Below are 18,856 nucleotides of genomic sequence, written 5' to 3'. Positions count from 1 at the left end.
TTCAATTATGAACTTTTACTTTTATTCGTCCATGCGTGTGAGGCATTACAGTCTGACAATATCCAGACATTAACAGTCACTTCAGGCCTTTTGTTGTTGGTGACCATGAGCAATATCCTTGGAGGGATTGCAAATTCAAATTCTGCATCAGAAAAGACAACTATATTCAAGTATTGATTAACTTCAACCAAATCGAACACAGAAAAGGCCAAAAGGAAACCCTGCGTCATATCACCACGTGATAAACAAACATTCATGAAATTGTAACTGAGTGTTGCGGTCCTTCGCCCTCATTATGATGCTTTGACACAGTAAGTAAAGGTCCTGACTCTCCAACTGTACCAGTGTTTGTGTGCTATTCTTTGTACATCCTGATGACAAAAGCATTTTTAAGTGTGTGAGCTTTGTAACAAGATCGAAGAATGAAAGGCACTCATGACGGATGCTGAAATCAGTTAAATTTACACAGGACTCGCTGCGAAGAGGCTTTGACACTTTAAAAAAAATTAACTAGCCTTATTAATTACACATAAATAAACCAATTAGACAGAACATATTAAAACAACAATTAAGAGTGCAGAAAATGGACAGTTATATACAGTGTACTGTATCTATACCATTTACTAAATAGTCCTCATGACAATAAGTGGTCCTGGACTACATTTCATGTTCACATAGCGAGTTTTTAGACATAACGAAACCGTTGCAAAATGTCATCTGAACACTTTTGAAGTGTCCACAGATGCTTAAGTACTTGGATGTATTTTTGTGTGCGTGGACGCACAACAGCTGGTAAAAAAAATGAGTAATAACCATGTGCAATCATATAATGATTGTATACATTATGTTCTCTTGTTTGCATTTAAACTTACTTGAGTGGAAAAAAAAAAACCTCCTCCCGCATTTGGAGGCACGGAGATTCACGATAACACGGATTTTACCGTGGTATTAAAAGAAAGACACTGATTGCAGGGCTAAAAACATGCGAAAAATAGTACTGTTAAAAAAGGACATCTTTAGACAAAGTCGGGCTTTTCTGGGAACGTGCAACCTGATCGTCTGATGATGACGTTGGCAGCGTAATGAGCCGCTCTCACGCATCGGTCCATCGGTTTGTCTCGGACCAGCTCGGACAAAAAACCTGCGCGACGGAAGGGAAGGCGACATCGTCAACACCAGGGAGAATACAGACGAACCTTGTAATTATAGGAAGATGATACCTCCGACGAAAGCGTCACCGGCACCGTTTGTGTCGACGATGTCTTTGGGATCGATTACCAACACTGGGAAAGTCTCAATTTTCTCACCTGAGCATACAGAGGAGAAAGGATATCACACTGCAAACTAGGGTTGTACGGTATACTGGTATTAGTATAGTACCGCGGTACTAATGAATCATATTCGGTACTATACCGCCTCTAAAAAGTAGCAAAGAATAAAGAATACAGAAGAAAAAATGAAAATTACATTTTAACAGAAGTGTTTTTAGCATCACAAAATCTTTTTTTGTTTATTTTGTATTTATAAGAAATAAATCCCTGGACACATGAGGACTTAAATTATGACCATGGTATGATCCTATAACGACTATTGCATCGATACCTAAATGTGTGTGTGGTATCATCCAAAACTAATGTAAAGCAACAGATAATTAAATTTTAACAGAAGTGTAGATAGAACATGTTAAAAGAGAACGCATGCTGATATTAACAGTAAATGAACAAGTAGATTAAAAATCAATTTTCTACCACTTGTCCTTAATAATGTTGACAAAATAATAGAATGGAAAATGACACAATATGTTCCGCCCGAACGCAGCTGGGATAGGCTCCAGCGACCTCCCGCTACCCTGAACGGGACAATCGGTAAAAAGTGGATGGATGGATGGATGGATGTTACTGCATATGTCAGCAGACTAAATTAGGAGCATTTGTTTGCTTACTTGCTACTAAAAGACAAGTTGTCTTTAATGTTCACTATTTTATTTAAGGACAAACATGTAATAAGAAACTGATGTTAATTGTACCCTAAGATTTTTCGTTAAAATAAAGCCAATAATGCAATATTTTGTGGTCACCTTTATTTATAAAAAAGTATTGAATCCATCCATCCATCATCTTCCGCTTATAAGAGGTCGGGTCGCGGGGGCAACAGCCTAAGCAGGGAAACCCAGACTTCCCTCTCCCCAGCCACTTCGTCTAGCTCTTCCCGGGGGATCCCGAGGCGTTCCCAGGCCAGCCGGGAGACATAGTCTTCCCAACGTGTCCTGGGTCTTCCCCGTGGCCTCCTACCGGTCCGGTTGGACGTGCCCTAAACACCTCCCTAGGGAGGCGTTCGGGTGGCATCCTGACCAGATCCCCGAACCACCTCATCTGGCTCCTCTCGATGTGAAGGAGCAGCGGCTTTACTTTGAGTCCCTCCCGGATGGCAGAGCTTCTCACCCTATCTCTAAGGGAGAGCCCCGCCACACGGCGGAAGAAACTCATTTCGGCCGCTTGTACCCTATGGTCATGACCCAAAGCTCATGACCCAAAGCTCATGACCATAGGTGAGGATGGGAACGTAGATCGACCGGTAAATTGAGAGCTTTGCCTTCAGGCTCAGCTCCTTCTTCACCACAACGGATCGGTACAACGTCCGCATTACTGAAGACGCCGCACCGAAAAGTAACTAAAAGTATCGAAATACATTTTGGTACCAAAATATTGTTATTGGGAAAACCCTACCGCAAACAAAGATTTATTTGAGGAGGAAAAGCACCATTCTTACCGAGAGCCATCACAGTCTCCTCCTTCCCCTGAGTGAAGACAACAATCCTTTGTCTCTTTGTGTTGACTTTGGGAAGAGCCTGCGCTTTCTTGGCAATCTCCTTGATGTCTTTGGTCTGCAGAGACATGACCGCGTAACACACGCGTTACACAAAATACACACAGGTGCAAGAGAGATGGTGTGGTCAGATGAAAAAAAAAAAAAGACATCAAATCACCTCAAAACCTTGCTCTTTGGCGAATGCAGCTGCCTCCTGCGGAACGACACCGATACATAATCGCTGTTTAGTCACCCTGATGCAGCCCACGGGCACTTACTTAAGAGAAGCTAAAAACCGTACCGTCTCGTTGCCGAAGAGCACGTCCACGTAAGGCAGGAGCTGCATGAGGTGGTCCTTGAAGAACTGGCAGATGAAAGGTGCAGACAGATTGAGGCAGAACAGTTTGTTCTTTTCCGACGCGTGCTTGGCCACTTTCAGCATGGACTCCAAAGACACGGTGAGGAAGAAACCCTGCGAGGAACAGTCCAGAATGGCTTACTGAGCGGACAGTTTAATAAAGAACACAGAAGATGGAATACAAAGGTTTTATGATGGCTACAGACATTATTCCTATTTTGTCAACTAAATTGTGTTCAACCTTAGATTGTACTGTACAGTGCCTCACTTCCGTAAATCGCTGGCCAATCAAAAAGCAACCCCATAACGCTATAGCCAACATTCACCAGGAGATGGCAACAGACAACATAGAATCACTCTATTTCAGACGGTGTCGCTATGGCTGTAACTTCCTCGTTATTCTGCTTTGTATCCTTGTGTGTGCAGTTTTTTATTAAAATCCGTAGATGTTGTAACGTGATTGGGCAGGCAAGCTGTTTATATAGTGGAAAAGCGGACGTGAAAATAGGCTGGAGCTGGAGGGGGCGTGGCCTCCAGCTCCGCTGAATTTCGGGAGAAAATTTCTTCCGGGAGGTTTTCGAGAGAGGCGCTGAATTTCGGGAGTGTCCCGGAAAATCCAGGAGGGTTGGGAAGTATGGTGGCGACAAGCACTCTGGAGCTGTGATAATAATTGACTCAGACTTGAACTTTAACTGTGACATTAAGTCAATTACCTCAGCAACTTTTTACTACCTGAAAAACATTGCCAAAATCAATGGCTTTCTACACGAGCTGTCAAGTCGAGTCCCGACTAGAACCAGGAAATACGACCATATTAGTGCAGTGCTTCGGTCACTGCACTGGCTTCCTGTTGCTCTGAGACTATTAGCTAAAACCTTGTACACAAGTCTTTTCATGGTCTTGTGCCAAAGTACATATTTGACATGTTAGAGCCATATGAAGCATATGAGAAGCATCTGAGCTCTGGACCTCAGGGAGTGGTCTCGTGCAGGTGCCTAGAGAACAAACATGGTGAAACTGCGTTTCAGTTTTATTCTCATAAAATCTGGAACAGTCTTCTTGAAGATGTTAGACAGGCCTCAACGTTGGCAATGTTAAAATCTGGCCTGAAAAAACGTATTTGTGCACATGAAAACGGAACATATTTTATCTACAGTATTTAATTGATTCTAATGTTAATTCTGATTGTATTTTCTTTTTAAATATGATTTAATTTTTCTGATTTGAAAATTAATATGATTGAATATTTTTTACTTTTGCCTTCTTTTTCTGTAAAGTACTTTAAATTGCTTTGTGTACAAATTGTGGTCTATAAATAAACTTGCCTGGCCTTGATTTCTGTTGTTTTATTTTAGTACACGGTTTCCATGTTTTCCTTCCCATGCGTCCTCCACACCGACTGCTTCAGGTGTTGCACAGCCTTTGTGAACGTCTCATCCTCTGGTTTCAGAGTTATATGTACAATAAAAGTGACCGTTGTTGTTTCACAATAATTAGTTTTAGCTTCAACAACAACATGGATGTTGCTTCAGCCGTCATTGTTTACAACAGGAAGCTAATAACTAGTCAACCAGAGTTGTGGTTTCTTACTCGGGGAAACACTGCCCTCTAGCTTTTTGAGGGATAATTGCAAGCCATGTGTCAGCCCCCGCAGTAACCGCAGGATTAGGTCTCTGCTTTTTGCAGATGATGTGGTCCTGATGGCTTCATCTGACCGGGATCTTCAGCTCTCGCTGGATCGGTTCGCAGCCGAGTGTGAAGCGACCGGAATGAGAATCAGCACCTCCAAGTCCGAGTCCATGGTTCTCGCCCGGAAAAGGGTGGAGTGCCATCTCCGGGTTGGGGAGGAGACCCTGCCCCAAGTGGAGGAGTTCAAGTACCTAGGAGTCTTGTTCACGAGTGAGGGAAGAGTGGATCGTGAGATCGACAGGCGGATCGGTGCGGCGTCTTCAGTAATGCGGACGTTGTACCGGTCCGTTGTGGTGAAGAAGGAGCTGAGCCGGAAGGCAAAGCTCTCAATTTACCGGTCGATCTACGTTCCCATCCTCACCTATGGTCATGAGCTTTGGGTCATGACCGAAAGGATAAGATCACGGGTACAAGCGGCCGAAATGAGTTTCCTCCGCCGTGTGGCGGGGCTCTCCCTTAGAGATAGGGTGAGAAGCTCTGCCATCCGAGAGGAACTCAAAGTAAAGCCGCTGCTCCTTCACATCGAGAGGAGCCAGATGAGGTGGTTCGGGCATCTGGTCAGGATGCCACCCGGACGCCTCCCTAGGGAGGTGTTTAGGGCACGTCCAACCGGTAGGAGGCCACGGGGAAGACCCAGGACACGTTGGGAAGACTATGTCTCCCGGCTGGCCTGGGAACGCCTCGGGATCCCCCGGGAAGAGCTAGACGAAGTGGCTGGGGAGAGGGAAGTCTGGGTTTCCCTGCTTAAGCTGTTGCCCCCGCGACCCGACCTCGGATAAGCGGAAGATGATGGATGGATGGATGGTGTCAGCCCCCACAAAAGAGCCATACAGTCCTCCCTCGCCACATCACGCTTCCAATATTGCAGCTTCACCACACTGCACATTTTTGTGGAGTCTTTTTAAGCACATTTCACTACATTTTTGCCCTAAACCATTTACAAACATAACATGCCAAAAATAGCTAAAAATATCAATACTACAGTAACATTTGCCCACTCGATGAGACTAAACCAATCAGATGTTCAGTATTCTGGCCACTGATTGGCCTAGCAACTGGAAGCATTACTATAGAACAGGGGTCGGGAACCTTTTTGGCTGAGAGAGCCATGAAGGCCAAATATTTCAAAATGTATTTCCGTGAGAGCCATATAATATTTTTTTTAACACTGAATACAACTAAATGCGTGCATTTTTAAGACCAACATTTTTAGAGTATAATAAGTCTTTTCCATCCATCCATTTTCCTACCGCTTATTCCCTTTTGGGATCGTAGGGGGCGCTGGCGCCTATCTCAGCTACACTCGGGCGGAAGGCGGGGTACACCCTGGTAAGTCTTTTATTCTTTTTAATAACATTGTTATACTAAAGCTAACCAATAATAAATATAATACTTCTTACCCTTAATGCGACTTCTTTAACAGGTGCGATAGAAAACGGATGGTTGGATTAAAATGCATGAGAATGTTTTATAATTTGAACGTTATTTTTAACACTGTGATTACCAGCGGAATTATGAATTACTTATCGTGCAGCGGAATTATGAATTACTTATCGTGTTAAGCAATGTCAGCTAAGATTTATCTGAGAGCCAGATGCAGTCATCAAAAGAGCCACATCTGGCTCTAGAGCCATAGGTTCCCTACCCCTGCTATAGAAGATTAAAAGAGTATAAAGATGCCTCAAAAGGTGTCATTTTATGTCAAAAGGGCTCTCCTAATGTTAAAAAAGTTACTTAGAATGTATTAAACAGTTTTTTAATGATTTAGCTATGAAAATATTCAATGATTCTTACTTTGCGGAAATAAATGTATTGCTGTCAAGTCCTAAAACAATTATTAAATGAGGGATTACTGCTAAAAAATAAAGATGCTGTCAAAGGGGATGCAAGCGATGAGACACAAGAGCATATTTTAACCATAATCCCAAACACTTAAAAAGGAATTGCACTTTTTATGGAGTTTTGCTTATAAATTCATAATCCTTTTGTGAAACAAGCTAATATTTGTCTAAATCTTAAAAAATGCAGTATGTTTCAAAACGCTTGGCACCCAGTTTGTACAACTTGGAGCTCATCCTCTGTATATTAAGGCTCAAAAATATAAGGTTCTAGATTTGTCCCGAAGTAGTCATGGTTGGCTCTTACAAAGTCTGCTATGATTACTGGTAGCTGTCGTAGGAAATACTGAACATTGCTAGTCGCTCTGTGAATTTAATGCGCACACAAAAATCTATTCTAGCAACGCTTAACATAACCAGAATTCTGTAAATATCATGTGTTATTTTGAATGTGCCTGTTGCTACAATAGACACATACTTACTAAAAATATAACGATAAACGGTATACTGATAAACCACGGTTAAACTTCCCATGGTTAGAATTGCTGTTTTAAATTGGTTATCGTAAAACCGGGATGGATAACACTTTGATAAAGACACAGATTGGTGACAATGCTCATCTACTGGAGAGGAAAGCTAGCGCTAGCTATCTTAAATACTAACAAGAGAAATTAACGTCTACCCTCGTAAAGAAACGACATTGTCCAGTCTAAATGTCTAAAAATACATTACTTTCCGAGCAACAAAGATATTAAATTGTGCAATTTTTAAACAGATAGATCGATTTATACTCGAAGCAATAAGACAAGAAGTGAGAATGCGTGACGTCACATAAACCGGATGTTTTTTTGTTTAAAAAAAACAACCCAAAACATTTTACAAATTAAAAACGGTAGAACATAAATATTTTCAAACACACAGATAAAAGTCATACGGCTTTTAAGTAGCCGGAAAAATATTAATTTATTGGTTATAAGCGTGTACGAGTACTTTTTGAGCACATTCAACAATACTGTGATATTAATAATTGTGATCATTTTATTAACAATAACCGTGATATAAAATTGTAGTACCGTTAAGTCCCTAAAACTTACAAAATGTATATAAAATGTTGATAGAGGTTCTTGGATGTTTCTAAAGGGCTTTTAGGACGAAATAGATCAAATCCCTATTAAGTGCGTTGTTGGCTGCCTCTTGCTAGCATTTCTTTAAAATTTGGAATACACTAAAAAGAGAAATACAAGTATTCTTGTCTCACATGGGGATTGTGAATGATAGGGCAACATTGTAAAAAAGTACAGTTCCCCTTTAACAAGCATTTTTATTACCCACGTGAACCCGGAAATATTACTCACAGCGATGTAGTAAACTTTAGCGCTTTCCACCAACTTCCAATTCTCCTCCAGATCCAAATGTTTCTCCTTTTTATAACAGTTAGCAGCAGCCAAGTTAGCCACCAGTGACCTATAAGAAGACGGGGAGCGAACAGGAGATGAAAAAAGCACTTGATTGAGCGTGAGAATGATTGTGTGGACATTACCGATTCGCTCCGGTGATGCACGCTGCACAAGTTCCCGTAGGCTCTACGTCTTGCACGTAGTAGTGGGCATCAACATGGGCCTCCTCTGCCTTCTTCTTCAGGATATCTCCAAACTTGTCTTTGCCAATGCAGCCAAAGAAGGTGCCCACATTATGAGGCTCCTGGATCATCCACTAGAGACATCAATCAGCACAAATTACAACCACGTCATAAAATGACAGTATTACTGGGGTGTCAAACTGTGGGCGACTGACCTGAGCGATCTTTATGGAGTTTTGTGTGGCTCCCCCAGCGTGGTACTCTGCTTTGAACTTGTTTACCAGCTCTTCAAACCTGCATGGAGATGAAGTATTCTACGTCAATACACTTGCACTGGGTTATGTCATCCTTAGAACAGTCTTTCCCAAGTATGCAGCCTGATTCACGGTACACACTGACCTCTACAGGCAGAAGATTTGTACTACGAAAGATTTAATCAACAGCAGTATGAGAAACTAAAAGAAGTATATAACATGCTGTAAAATATTTAGTCATCCAAGCCAAATACGGAATACTTGATGTACCCACACCTAGAACATAAAACAACAACAAAGTCTGTCATTAGATTTTAGAGCTAAGATCCTCAAATTAGTCATCACTCTACGAAAGATTTAATCAACAGCAGTATGAGAAACTAAAAGAAGTATATAACATGCTGTAAAATATTTAGTCCTTCAAGCCATTTACGGAATACTTGATGTACCCACACCTAGAACATAAAACAAGAACAAAGTCTGTAATTTGATTTTAGAGCTAAGATCCTCAAATTAGTCATCACTCTGCAATTGTGCAACATGACCTTTATGGACGCTTGCAGGCCAACTGCTGTTTTATGCCCTGAGACATGGCCAGATGGACCCGTATGGGGAAATTATTGTAACTCTTGTTGCGTAACATGGAGACAGAATGAACAGCTTTGGCAACGTATCTTAGTTTCAATTTGTTTTATGGAATGCAATGATTTTTCATGGCTGCGTATATAAACCCTTATCTCTTAAGTTGTAACTCATCACATGAACTTGATTGGCCCTCAGTAGCGCAGAGCTGTATAGGCAAAGATATTCACTAAAAGACTACATATGCATGATTGTAGACAACAACCATGTGTCCTTCAGTGCATAATCCAATTGTTTATGACACAGTTAAAAAAACAAAAACAAATCAGGTTAGTGCTAACGAAATTATAAGTTTGGCCCAGTAACTTTTCCATACAGACCTGACAAAGATGGGGGAGGGGGGGAACAAAGGGGACTTGGGAATATTCAGGCTTCAGGGGTATTATCAAGAGCTGTGACAGAGCCGGGAAGTTTCGAATTTGACACTTTTCACACAGAGGTCCTGCAAAATTGCCGCACTAGTGCCAGAATATAACATCTGACGTTTATTTTTCAGGGCCTTTTGCAGAGAATTGAAACAAGTGTGTACGCAATTACACGGCAACACATGACCCTGCCATCAGATCATTATAGTAATAGATGTGTGATGACATCAGCACAAGATGCTTAAACGGTGCTCAAACCAGTATATCAAATTGAAAATCCGCTCATTTTTTATTTTTATTTTTTCCTGAGGGAACTCTCCTGAAGAAATCCATAAAGTATGATCTATCTAATTATAGTAAAAAAAACTAAACAAAAACCTAATGCCTTTTTATTTTTATGGGCTGGACTAGTAATTTAAATACTTCAGTGAGATCAATGAAATGATAAACAAGTAAAACATTTAAAAACCCATTCATCCAACCATTTCCTGCCGCTTGTAATTGTCAGAGTCAAAAAATAAAATCTACAACAAATTGCCACAATTACTGCAGCAATACAGAACATAGAGAACGTGCAAAATACTTTACTTAAGTTGTATTGCTGAATGCTAAAATTCTGGTTGACCCTGAATGCAACCTAAGGAAATTGTTGTTTGTGTTGTGGCTACTGGCTAGGATAGCGCTGCGGTGCTAACGTGTAATGAGTGCTGCTGTTCCCATGCTGAGGTCGGCAACAAAATAAAAAAAAAAACTCTTAGACTCTTTACTTCTGTCTGGACGCTACATTACTTACAAGAATGTTACTTGCATAATTTTACCGCCGAGCACTTGTTGCAGGTGGTCTGCATTCACTTCGCACCGGAATAAGGCACGATAGGTTCTTTTTCTTTCCTCTGTGTTGATACCAGTGAGGTTTGATGTGTCAAAGACAGGTGATTTTTTTTTCTATCCACGCGGAGCATTTGCTGGGAATTCGGTTTGGGCTGCACACCGGATTTCCTCTGATGAGTAGTGAAGTCCGACCAACAGATCAACACCATATTTATTTACACTGTGATCTTAAAGGCCTAGGAATTAGATTTTCTTATTTAAACGGGGATAGCAGGTCCATTCTATGTGTCATACTTGATCATTTCGCGATATTGCCATATTTTTGCTGAAAGGATTTAGTAGAGAACATCGACGATAAATTTTGCAACTTTTGGTCGCTAATAAAAAAGCCTTGCCTGTACTGGAAGTAGCAGACGATGACGTCACCGGTGTGAGGGCTCCTCACATTGTTTATAATGGGAGCCTCCAACAGCAAGAGTTATTCGGACCGAGAAAACGACAATTTCCCCATTAATTTGAGCGAGGATGAAAGATTTCTGGCTGAGGATATCGATAGCGAAGGACTAGAAAAAGAAATAAAGTAAAAAAAAAAAAGAATAGGCGATTGCATTGGGAGCGATTCAGATGTTTTTAGACACATTTACTAGGATAATTCTGGGAAATCCCTTTTCTTTCTATTGTGTTGCTAGTGTTTTAGTGAGTTAAATACTACTTGATTGTTGGAGGGGTGTGTCCACGGGTGTGTTGACGCCAGTCTCTGAGGGAAGTCACAGCAGCTGCATGGACGGCGCAAGCTCAGCAGATCTCCGGTAAGAGGCGACTTTTTACCACAATTTTCTCACCGAAACCTGCTGGTTGACAAGTGGTCGGGATCCATGTTCGCTTGACCGCTCTGATCCATAGTAAAGCTTCACCTCCGGGAATTTTAAACAAGGAAACACCGTGTGTTTGTGTGCCTAAAGGCTAAACCTTCCCACCTCCATCTTTCTACTTTGACCATTATTAATTGAACAAATTGCAAAAGATTCAGCAACACAGAAGTCCAGAATACTGTGTAATTATGCGATGAAAAGAGACGAATTTTAGCCGCAAGTGGTGTTGCGCTAATATGTCCCCTCCAACTCGAGAAGTCACGCGCACGCATCATCATTCCGCGACGTTTTTAACAAGAAACTCAGCGGGAAATTTAAAATTGTATGGCGACTTGTCCAGGGTGTACCCCGCCATCCGCCCGATTGTAGCTGAGATAGGTGCCAGCGCCCCCCGCGACACCAAACAAGGGAATAAGCGGTAGGAAATGGATGGATGGAATTTAGTAAACTAAACTGGCCGTATTGGCATGTGTTGCAATGTTAATATTTCATCGTTGATATATAAACTATCAGACTGCGTGGTCGATAGTAGTGGGTTTCAGTAGGCCTTTAGGGGCCTGTGTGGAACATCTTTTTGTTCACTCCAACCCACCTAGTATGGGTAATGGTGCCTGGTTGGTTGGGGCGTTTATATTCTATCGTTGCTTTTTTTTTTTATGTTACCGTATTACCGGTGTGAAGTTATAATTCCCGATATTGACACGGTAATTATCAGTCCAATAGGTATTGTGCACCCCTCGGAAAAATTACAGGGAAAAAGGGCTTTTACAGACAGTGCTGGGGAATTAGTCTAATCGTGTGATACTATGTTGCAGTGTTGCACTCCACTCCACCTTCCCTGGGTTATGTTTAAAAATGTGTCTTAACAACTCTTGTGGTTCTGCAAGATCTCTGTGTGAAAGAAGTTAAGAAAACTAATGGAGATTTCTTTTCAGTTGGGCATTTAAAAAAAAAACTTAAGTGAAGGTTAGGTAATGGATCACTGAGTAAGTGTACTTCCTGTGAAATCCTGTGAATATGCAACTCATCTTGGCCAGTGTGAGTGTTGCTCTCTTTCCCTCACACACACTCACACTGGCACACACATTTCTTATCTCCTGCTGTTTGCTTTCTGGCTCTTTTCACTGGGAGGTGGAAAGTCCTGCTCTGCAATTGGCTCACACACACACACACACACTCCTTGTGCTGCATCCACCACTTTGCTATAGTTGTTCTATAACAGAACGGAGGTCATCGCAGTTGATTTGTGGGCTGTTTTGACTGGCTTATTCCAGCACTAAGAGGAGTGTGGATGTAACAGAGTGAGAGCGTGAGGACACATGAAATAGTCAATATTCTACAAGACGGGTTGTAATGTAGGAGATACCAACATGGCTTTGTGCTTGTCCTCTGCCAGGATTTGATCATTGGGCTTCAGTGTGTATCTGCAAGGTGGACAAATAAAAATGAGGAATTAGCTTGCATGTTAGGTTATTATGCTCGGGAATTAATAAATAACATTGAAGATCGTGTTTACTCAAACAACAGTAGCGATGCATATAGTGCATTTTAAACACAGAGGGGTGTGTTGCTAGTTTAGGTCTGATGTATTCTGGGTGAGACTGACTTCTTAGTGTACTAGGCTGGCTTAGATCTAGCTAATCCTAGAGTTTTTACATAAGGTCTTGGAGTGTGGACTCTGACCTAACTGGAAGCCACACAGAGCCCTTTGCTCTGGTCACAATGCAGCTTGGACAAAAGAAAAAAACAACTGAGGATGACTGCAGCGCACACTATTGCAGAGGAACGACAGTCAAACTAACTAAGCAGGTCGAGTAAATAAAATATCGAATTTCTGCTTTGTTACAAAGGACGACTAGATAAAAAGTATGTATCGATGATCTGTTTATTTCGAAGGTTTTACTGCAAAAAACATGTGCATATCTCATTATTGCACATTCGGTGAATGCAACTTAAGACTGTTTTGACTTTAACTCTTTATCTTACTTGTCCAAGAAGTCCTTGTCCACCACAGCACAGATGTCCAGCAAGGGATTCCCCATCCCAAAGAGTGAATTAGGGCTGAAATACAAGAGAAACTAGGTGTTAAGGGAGAATCTCGCTGTTACGTGAGCACACTGAATAACTGTCTTGTTTTGCATTGACAAGACAATAAATTGTTGCTGTGTCGTTCATTGCTTTTGAATAAATCAGCAAGACTTGAAATGAGTCAGCATGTGAGCTTTATGCGTTCCCTAAGTGTTTATAAGCCGGCACCAGCACATGGTTATGCAAGATTTCCAAATGCACACACAGAAGAGGACAAATAGTGCACGCCTGAGACATATATAGTGTTGTGACATTGCATGAGTGCATGTGGAAGAACAGAACCCAGTCCTGATACATGTTGGATTGTATTAAGATAACAGAAATGGGATGTGTGTTGTTTCTTGGGGCAACATCGAGCTTGAATATTTGATTATAAAAAAGGAAGTCATGTGATTCGGTTAGGCATATAAGCAGCAAATTGATTTTACTAGCAGGCAGCCTGACACCTTGTGTCAATGAATAACATCATCAAGTGAAGCTTGGTTTTCTGTAAGCAAAAAGCTACAAATCTTCCCTCAATTCACATGCCAAAACACACAATAATAACAAAGCATAAATGTATTTTTAAAAAAGGAACCACACCCTTAATATCTTCCCCTACAACACGTAAAGATGACTGGGCAGGAAATTACACAAATCTCCTGCAGATTAATCCTCTTTGTCAATTTAATCTTACCTCAATGCAGACATCTCTTCCCCTGTGCTAGAGACCTGTTGAGCAAGCTAAGCCTGGCTTCGAAAGAGCAACAAATCTCAAAACTCCTCAATTTCTGCTCAGTGGCAAATCGAAGCTTCCTCCGGCAAAAAAAAAAACCCACAGCCCCTCCTCCTCGGTGGGTGACTCGTGGCATCTGAAAGGAGGAAGGGCCAATGGCGGTCGCTCTCTCCGTGGCTATTGGCTTGATTCGCCTCAATACACCCCTGTTGCGAATACACTTGCAACACCGTGAGAGGTGTGCTGATGATCGCTGATAAAAAAGAGAGCTGGATTTAGGCTATGTCTACAATAAGCTGGATAACCCCTTAAACAAATAATTATTTAGCATAAGCCCTGTTTCAGCCACACTAAACTATTGTTTAAGGTCCCCCTCCTCAAACATTTTTTTTTACACTGATAAGTGTGCCGTGTCTTTTTTGAATCTCCGGTTCTTAGCTTTGTGCGGACTCATTGATCGTTTACACACTGAGTTCGGAGAGGAAGTGACGCCAGAAAGACCGAACCCTACACAGGAAGTGGCGTCAGAAAGAACGCGTCACAGCCAGCTTCATAATAATGCAGTTTTGTAACTCGGAGCTAACCACTGGAAATATGGAGGCGGGTCATCCAGACATGCCCGTTTTTTTCTTTCTTCTACATGTACAGATGCTTGTGGAAAAAGCACACATGAATACCTTAAAGGCCTACTGAATTGAGATTTTTTTATTAAAACGGGGATTGCAGGTCCATTCTATGTGTCATACTTGAACATTTCGCAATATTGCCATATTTTTGCTGAAAGGATTTAGTAAAGATCATCGACGATAAAGTTCGCAACTTTTGGTTGCTAATAAAAAAAGCCTTGCCTTTACCAGAAGTTACAGACGATGACGTCACCGGTGTGAAGTGAAGTGAATTATATTTATATAGCGCTTTTTCTCTAGTGACTCAAAGCGCTTTACATAGTGAAACCCAATATCTAAGTTACATTTAAACCAGTGTGGGTGGCACTGGGAGCAGGTGGGTAAAGTGTCTTGCCCAAGGACACAACGGCAGTGACTAGGATGGCGGAAATGGGGATCGAACCTGGAACCCTCAAGTTGCTGGCACGGCCACTCTACCAACCGAGCTATGTCGCCCCAAATGTGAGGGCTCCTCACATTGTTTATAATGTGAGCCTCCAACAGCAATAGCTATTCAGACCGAGAAAGCGACAATTTCCCCATTAATTTGAGTGAGGATGAAAGATTTGTGGATGAGGAAATTTAGAGTGAAGGACTAGAAAAAATTAAAATAAATAACGTAAAAAAAAAAAAAAAAAGGCGATTGCATTGGGAGTGATTCAGATGTTTTTAGACACATTTACTAGGATACTTCTGGGAAATCCCTTATCTTTCTGTTCTGTTGCTAGTGTTTTAGTGAGTTTCAGGTATGACTTTATAATCTAACTAAAACACTATTAACACAATAAGCAGATAAGGAATTTTCCAGAATTATCCTAGTAAATGTGTCTAATAACATCTGAATCTGTCGTCGCCTTTTTTTTTCTTCTGGTGCTTCACTCTAACTTTCCTCATCCATGAATCTTTCATCCTCGCTCAAATTAATGGGGAAATCGTCGCTTTCTCGGTCCGAATCGCTCTTGCTGTTGGTCGGAGGGGTGTGTCCACGGGTGTGTTGACGCCAGTCTCTGAGAGAAGTCACAAAGCTGCAGCAGGACAGAAGCTCCGCTGATCTCCGGTTAAAGGCGACTTTTACCACAATTTTCTCACCGAAACCTGCCGGTTGACAAGTGGTCGGGAACCATGTTCGCTTGATCGCTCTGATCCATAGCAAAGCTTCACCTCCGGGAATTTTAAACAAGGAAACACCGTGTGTTTGTGTGGCTAAAGGCTAAAAGCTTCCCACCTCCATTTTTCTACTTTGACTTCTCCATTATTAATTGAACAAATTGCAAAAGATTCAGCAACACAGATGTCCAAAATACTGTGGCTAAAAGAGACGACTTTTAGCCGTAAGTGGTGCTGGGCTAATATGTCCCCTCCAACCAATAACGCCACAAACACGCGTCATCATTAGGCGACGTTTTCAACAGGAAACTCAGCGGGAAATTTAAAATTGTAATTTAGTAAACTAAACCGGCCGTATTGGCATGTGTTGCAATGTTAATATTTCATCATTGATATATAAACTATCAGACTGCGTGGTCGGTAGTAGTGGGTTTCAGTAGGCCTTTAAAGATTTGATTAATTTATAGTGGCTCAGGTGTGATTCACTACAATAGGGCCCCAAAGGCACATTGGATTTCTGTTAAATGAAATACCACAACACTGGATATTGGTCAGATAAGTTACATTTAAAGAACTTGCACACAAAGCAACACGGGAGGTGACTATGACGTATGCATTTTCCGCGCATGCGTATTAGGTCCAGTACCGCCGGCGGACGGAGGGGGTCTTAAACGGTGGCCTTGTTGTTGAGTGTGGACAAGGATAAGGTTAGGCGGGATTTACCCTGAATAAACTTATCTGGCTTAGTGTATGTAAACGAGGCCTTTTAGGTTTAAAGGCCTACTGAAACCCACTACTACCGACCACGCAGTCTGATAGTTTATATATCAATGATGAAATATTAACATTGCAACACATGCCAATACGGCTGGTTTAGTTTACTAAATTATAATTTTAAATTTCCCGCGGAGTTTCTTGTTGAAAACGTCACGGAATGATGACGCGTGTTTGTGACGTTATTGGTTGTCGCGGACATTTTAGTCCAGCACCACTTACGCCTAAAAGTTGTCTCTTTTCATCGCATAATTACACAGTATTTTGGACATCTGTGTTGCTGAATCTTTTGCAATTTGTTCAATTAATAATGGAGACTATAAAGAAGAATGCTGTTGGTGGAAAGCGGGGGATTGCAGCTGCCTTTAGCTACCGAAACACAGCCGGTGTTTCTTTGTTTGTTGTGAAGCTTTAGCGAACATGTTTCTCTACCACATGTCAACCAGCAAGTTTTTGGATGAGAAAATTGTGATATTAAGTCGGCTCTTACTTGTGCGGAGTTAGCGTCCTCCTGCAGCAGCTGTCAAAAAGGCAGCTGTGATCTTAGCTCCTCCATTGGCTTCTCTCAGAGACACTGGCGGTCACCGCAGCCCTCCAACTTTCAGCTATGACTTTATAATATAACTAAAACACTATTAACACAATAAGCAGATAAGGAATTTTCCAGAATTATCCTAGAAAATGTGTGTAATAACATCTGAATCGCTCCCACTGCCGTCGCCTTTTTTTCCTTTCTGTTGCTTCACTCTAACTTTCCTCATCCACGAATCTTTCATACTCGCTCAAATTAATGGGGAAATTGTCGCTTTCTCGGTCGGAATCGCTCTTGCTGCTGGTGGCTATGATTATAAACAATGTGAGGAACCCTACAACCCGTGGCGTCACGCGCACATTGTCTGCTACTTCCGGTACAGGCAACGCTTTTTTATTAGCGACCAAAAGTTGCAAACTTTATCGTCGATGTTCTCTACTGAATCCTTTCAGCAAAAATATGGCAATATCGCAGAATGATCAAGTATGACACATAGAATGGACCTGCTATCCGCCTTTAAATAAGAAAATCTAATTTCAGTAGGCCTTTAAAGAACCTGCACACAAAGCAACAAGGAAGTGGACTATGACGTGCGCATTTTCCGCGCGTGCGTATTAGGTCCCGTAGCGCCGTCGGACGGAGGGGGTCTTAAACGGTGGCCTCGTTGTTGTGTGTGGACACGGATAAGGTTAGGTGGGATTTACCCTGAATAAACGTATCCGGCTTAGAGAAAACCGAGGTCTTTTAGGTTTAAGGGGAGGGGGGGCACCGTGGCACGTTCAAGTGCCCATTCGAGGTCACGTGACACCCGTTCCACTCGTTCTTGAGCTTGCTGGTGCGTTCAGGTGTCCGACATTAGGTTTGGCATTGGAACAACTATTTCCCGGCTATTTATTTCTGCCCCTGTTCTGTGTATAGTGGGTCACCTTGTACACTACTCGTTATAATGACATTTTTAAGACAGCGACTGAACTACGTAAGCAAAAAAGAAAAGAAAAAAAAAAGACTTTGCACCCTTGCGTTACACCTTGACCTTGTTTCTATTCCTAGACATTAATGTTCAAATTAACTTTATATCCATCTAATTGAGTGAGTTGTTTTAGTTAGGTTAGCATTACACGTGGTCCCAACTCAACCATCTGTCCTTTGCTCGTTTATTTTAGCGTGTGTTCACCTTAGTTTTACAGGAGATGATTTAGCCAAAGAGTCCGCCTTTTCTCCTTGCGAAAGTTTGGCTTTCTTCGCTTTAGGTTCCTCGGAGGCCATAGTTGTTGGTCAAGTAGTGCACGTTCCGTGTACTTTTGCCGGATAAACCCCGTTATCGTAGTGCGGCTTTGCTCTATTAAAATGTGTTCATTATTTATTCACCCCGATCTCAGGCTGGCAGGTGGCTGGGGCGTGACTACAGTGTACGTCCACCAATCACAAGCTCGTATTATATTGTTATTATTATTTAATCGAAACATTCATCAATTATTATTTTGTGTCACATTTTAAGCATAATACAACATAATAAATAACATAGTAAATTAATCAAATATGTAATGCAGTTCAGCAATTTAGTAAAAAATACTGTATAACTCCTGTTAAAGCTTGGATGTATTTTTAATCCTGCAGTTTGAGTTTATTTGGAACATGCATGCATACAACATGATACATCACAATTTCCATCCATCCATCCATTTCCTACCGCTTATTCCCTTTTGGGGTCGCGGGGGGCGCTGGCGCCTATCTCAGCT

The 18,856-nt window shown here is 41.6% G+C and overlaps 1 protein-coding gene across 2 annotated transcripts; it reads right to left on the bottom strand.

The window, feature by feature from the left end:
- On the bottom strand, positions 1-18,477 carry adka (adenosine kinase a). Of its 2 annotated transcripts, none has more exons than XM_061910290.1 (11): positions 18,292-18,477; positions 13,223-13,297; positions 12,607-12,660; positions 8,488-8,566; positions 8,234-8,406; positions 8,049-8,157; positions 3,110-3,280; positions 2,987-3,022; positions 2,770-2,884; positions 1,221-1,307; positions 1-1,141 (listed from the first exon to the last, which is right to left on the bottom strand). In XM_061910290.1, exons 1-11 carry the CDS (start codon positions 18,381-18,383, stop codon positions 1,017-1,019), a joined length of 1,116 nt encoding a protein of 371 aa, XP_061766274.1. In that variant the 5' UTR covers positions 18,384-18,477; the 3' UTR covers positions 1-1,016. The 2 variants fall into 2 exon arrangements, with proteins under 2 accessions (XP_061766274.1, XP_061766275.1); XM_061910291.1 differs by lacking the exon at positions 18,292-18,477 and adding an exon at positions 14,001-14,181.
- Positions 18,478-18,856: the final 379 nt, after the last annotated feature.

The sequence above is a fragment of the Nerophis ophidion genome, linkage group LG09 (assembly GCF_033978795.1).
Source record: "Nerophis ophidion isolate RoL-2023_Sa linkage group LG09, RoL_Noph_v1.0, whole genome shotgun sequence".
In the NCBI taxonomy this organism is placed as follows: Eukaryota; Metazoa; Chordata; class Actinopteri; order Syngnathiformes; family Syngnathidae; genus Nerophis; species Nerophis ophidion.
The sequence above is the reverse complement of the archived record's forward strand: the minus strand, read 5'-3'. Positions and strand labels throughout refer to the sequence as shown.

Excerpts from the sequence above, each read along its gene's own strand:
- adka (XM_061910290.1), bottom strand. The coding sequence starts at position 18,383 with ATGGCCTCCGAGGAACCTAAAGCGAAGAAAGCCAAACTTTCGCAAGGA. Across the intron at positions 13,298-18,291 it reads TCATCTCCTGTAAAACTAAG|CCCTAATTCACTCTTTGGGA; the intron begins GTGAACACACGC and ends CTTGTATTTCAG. Across the intron at positions 3,023-3,109 it reads TGCTCTTCGGCAACGAGACG|GAGGCAGCTGCATTCGCCAA; the intron begins GTACGGTTTTTA and ends GTCGTTCCGCAG.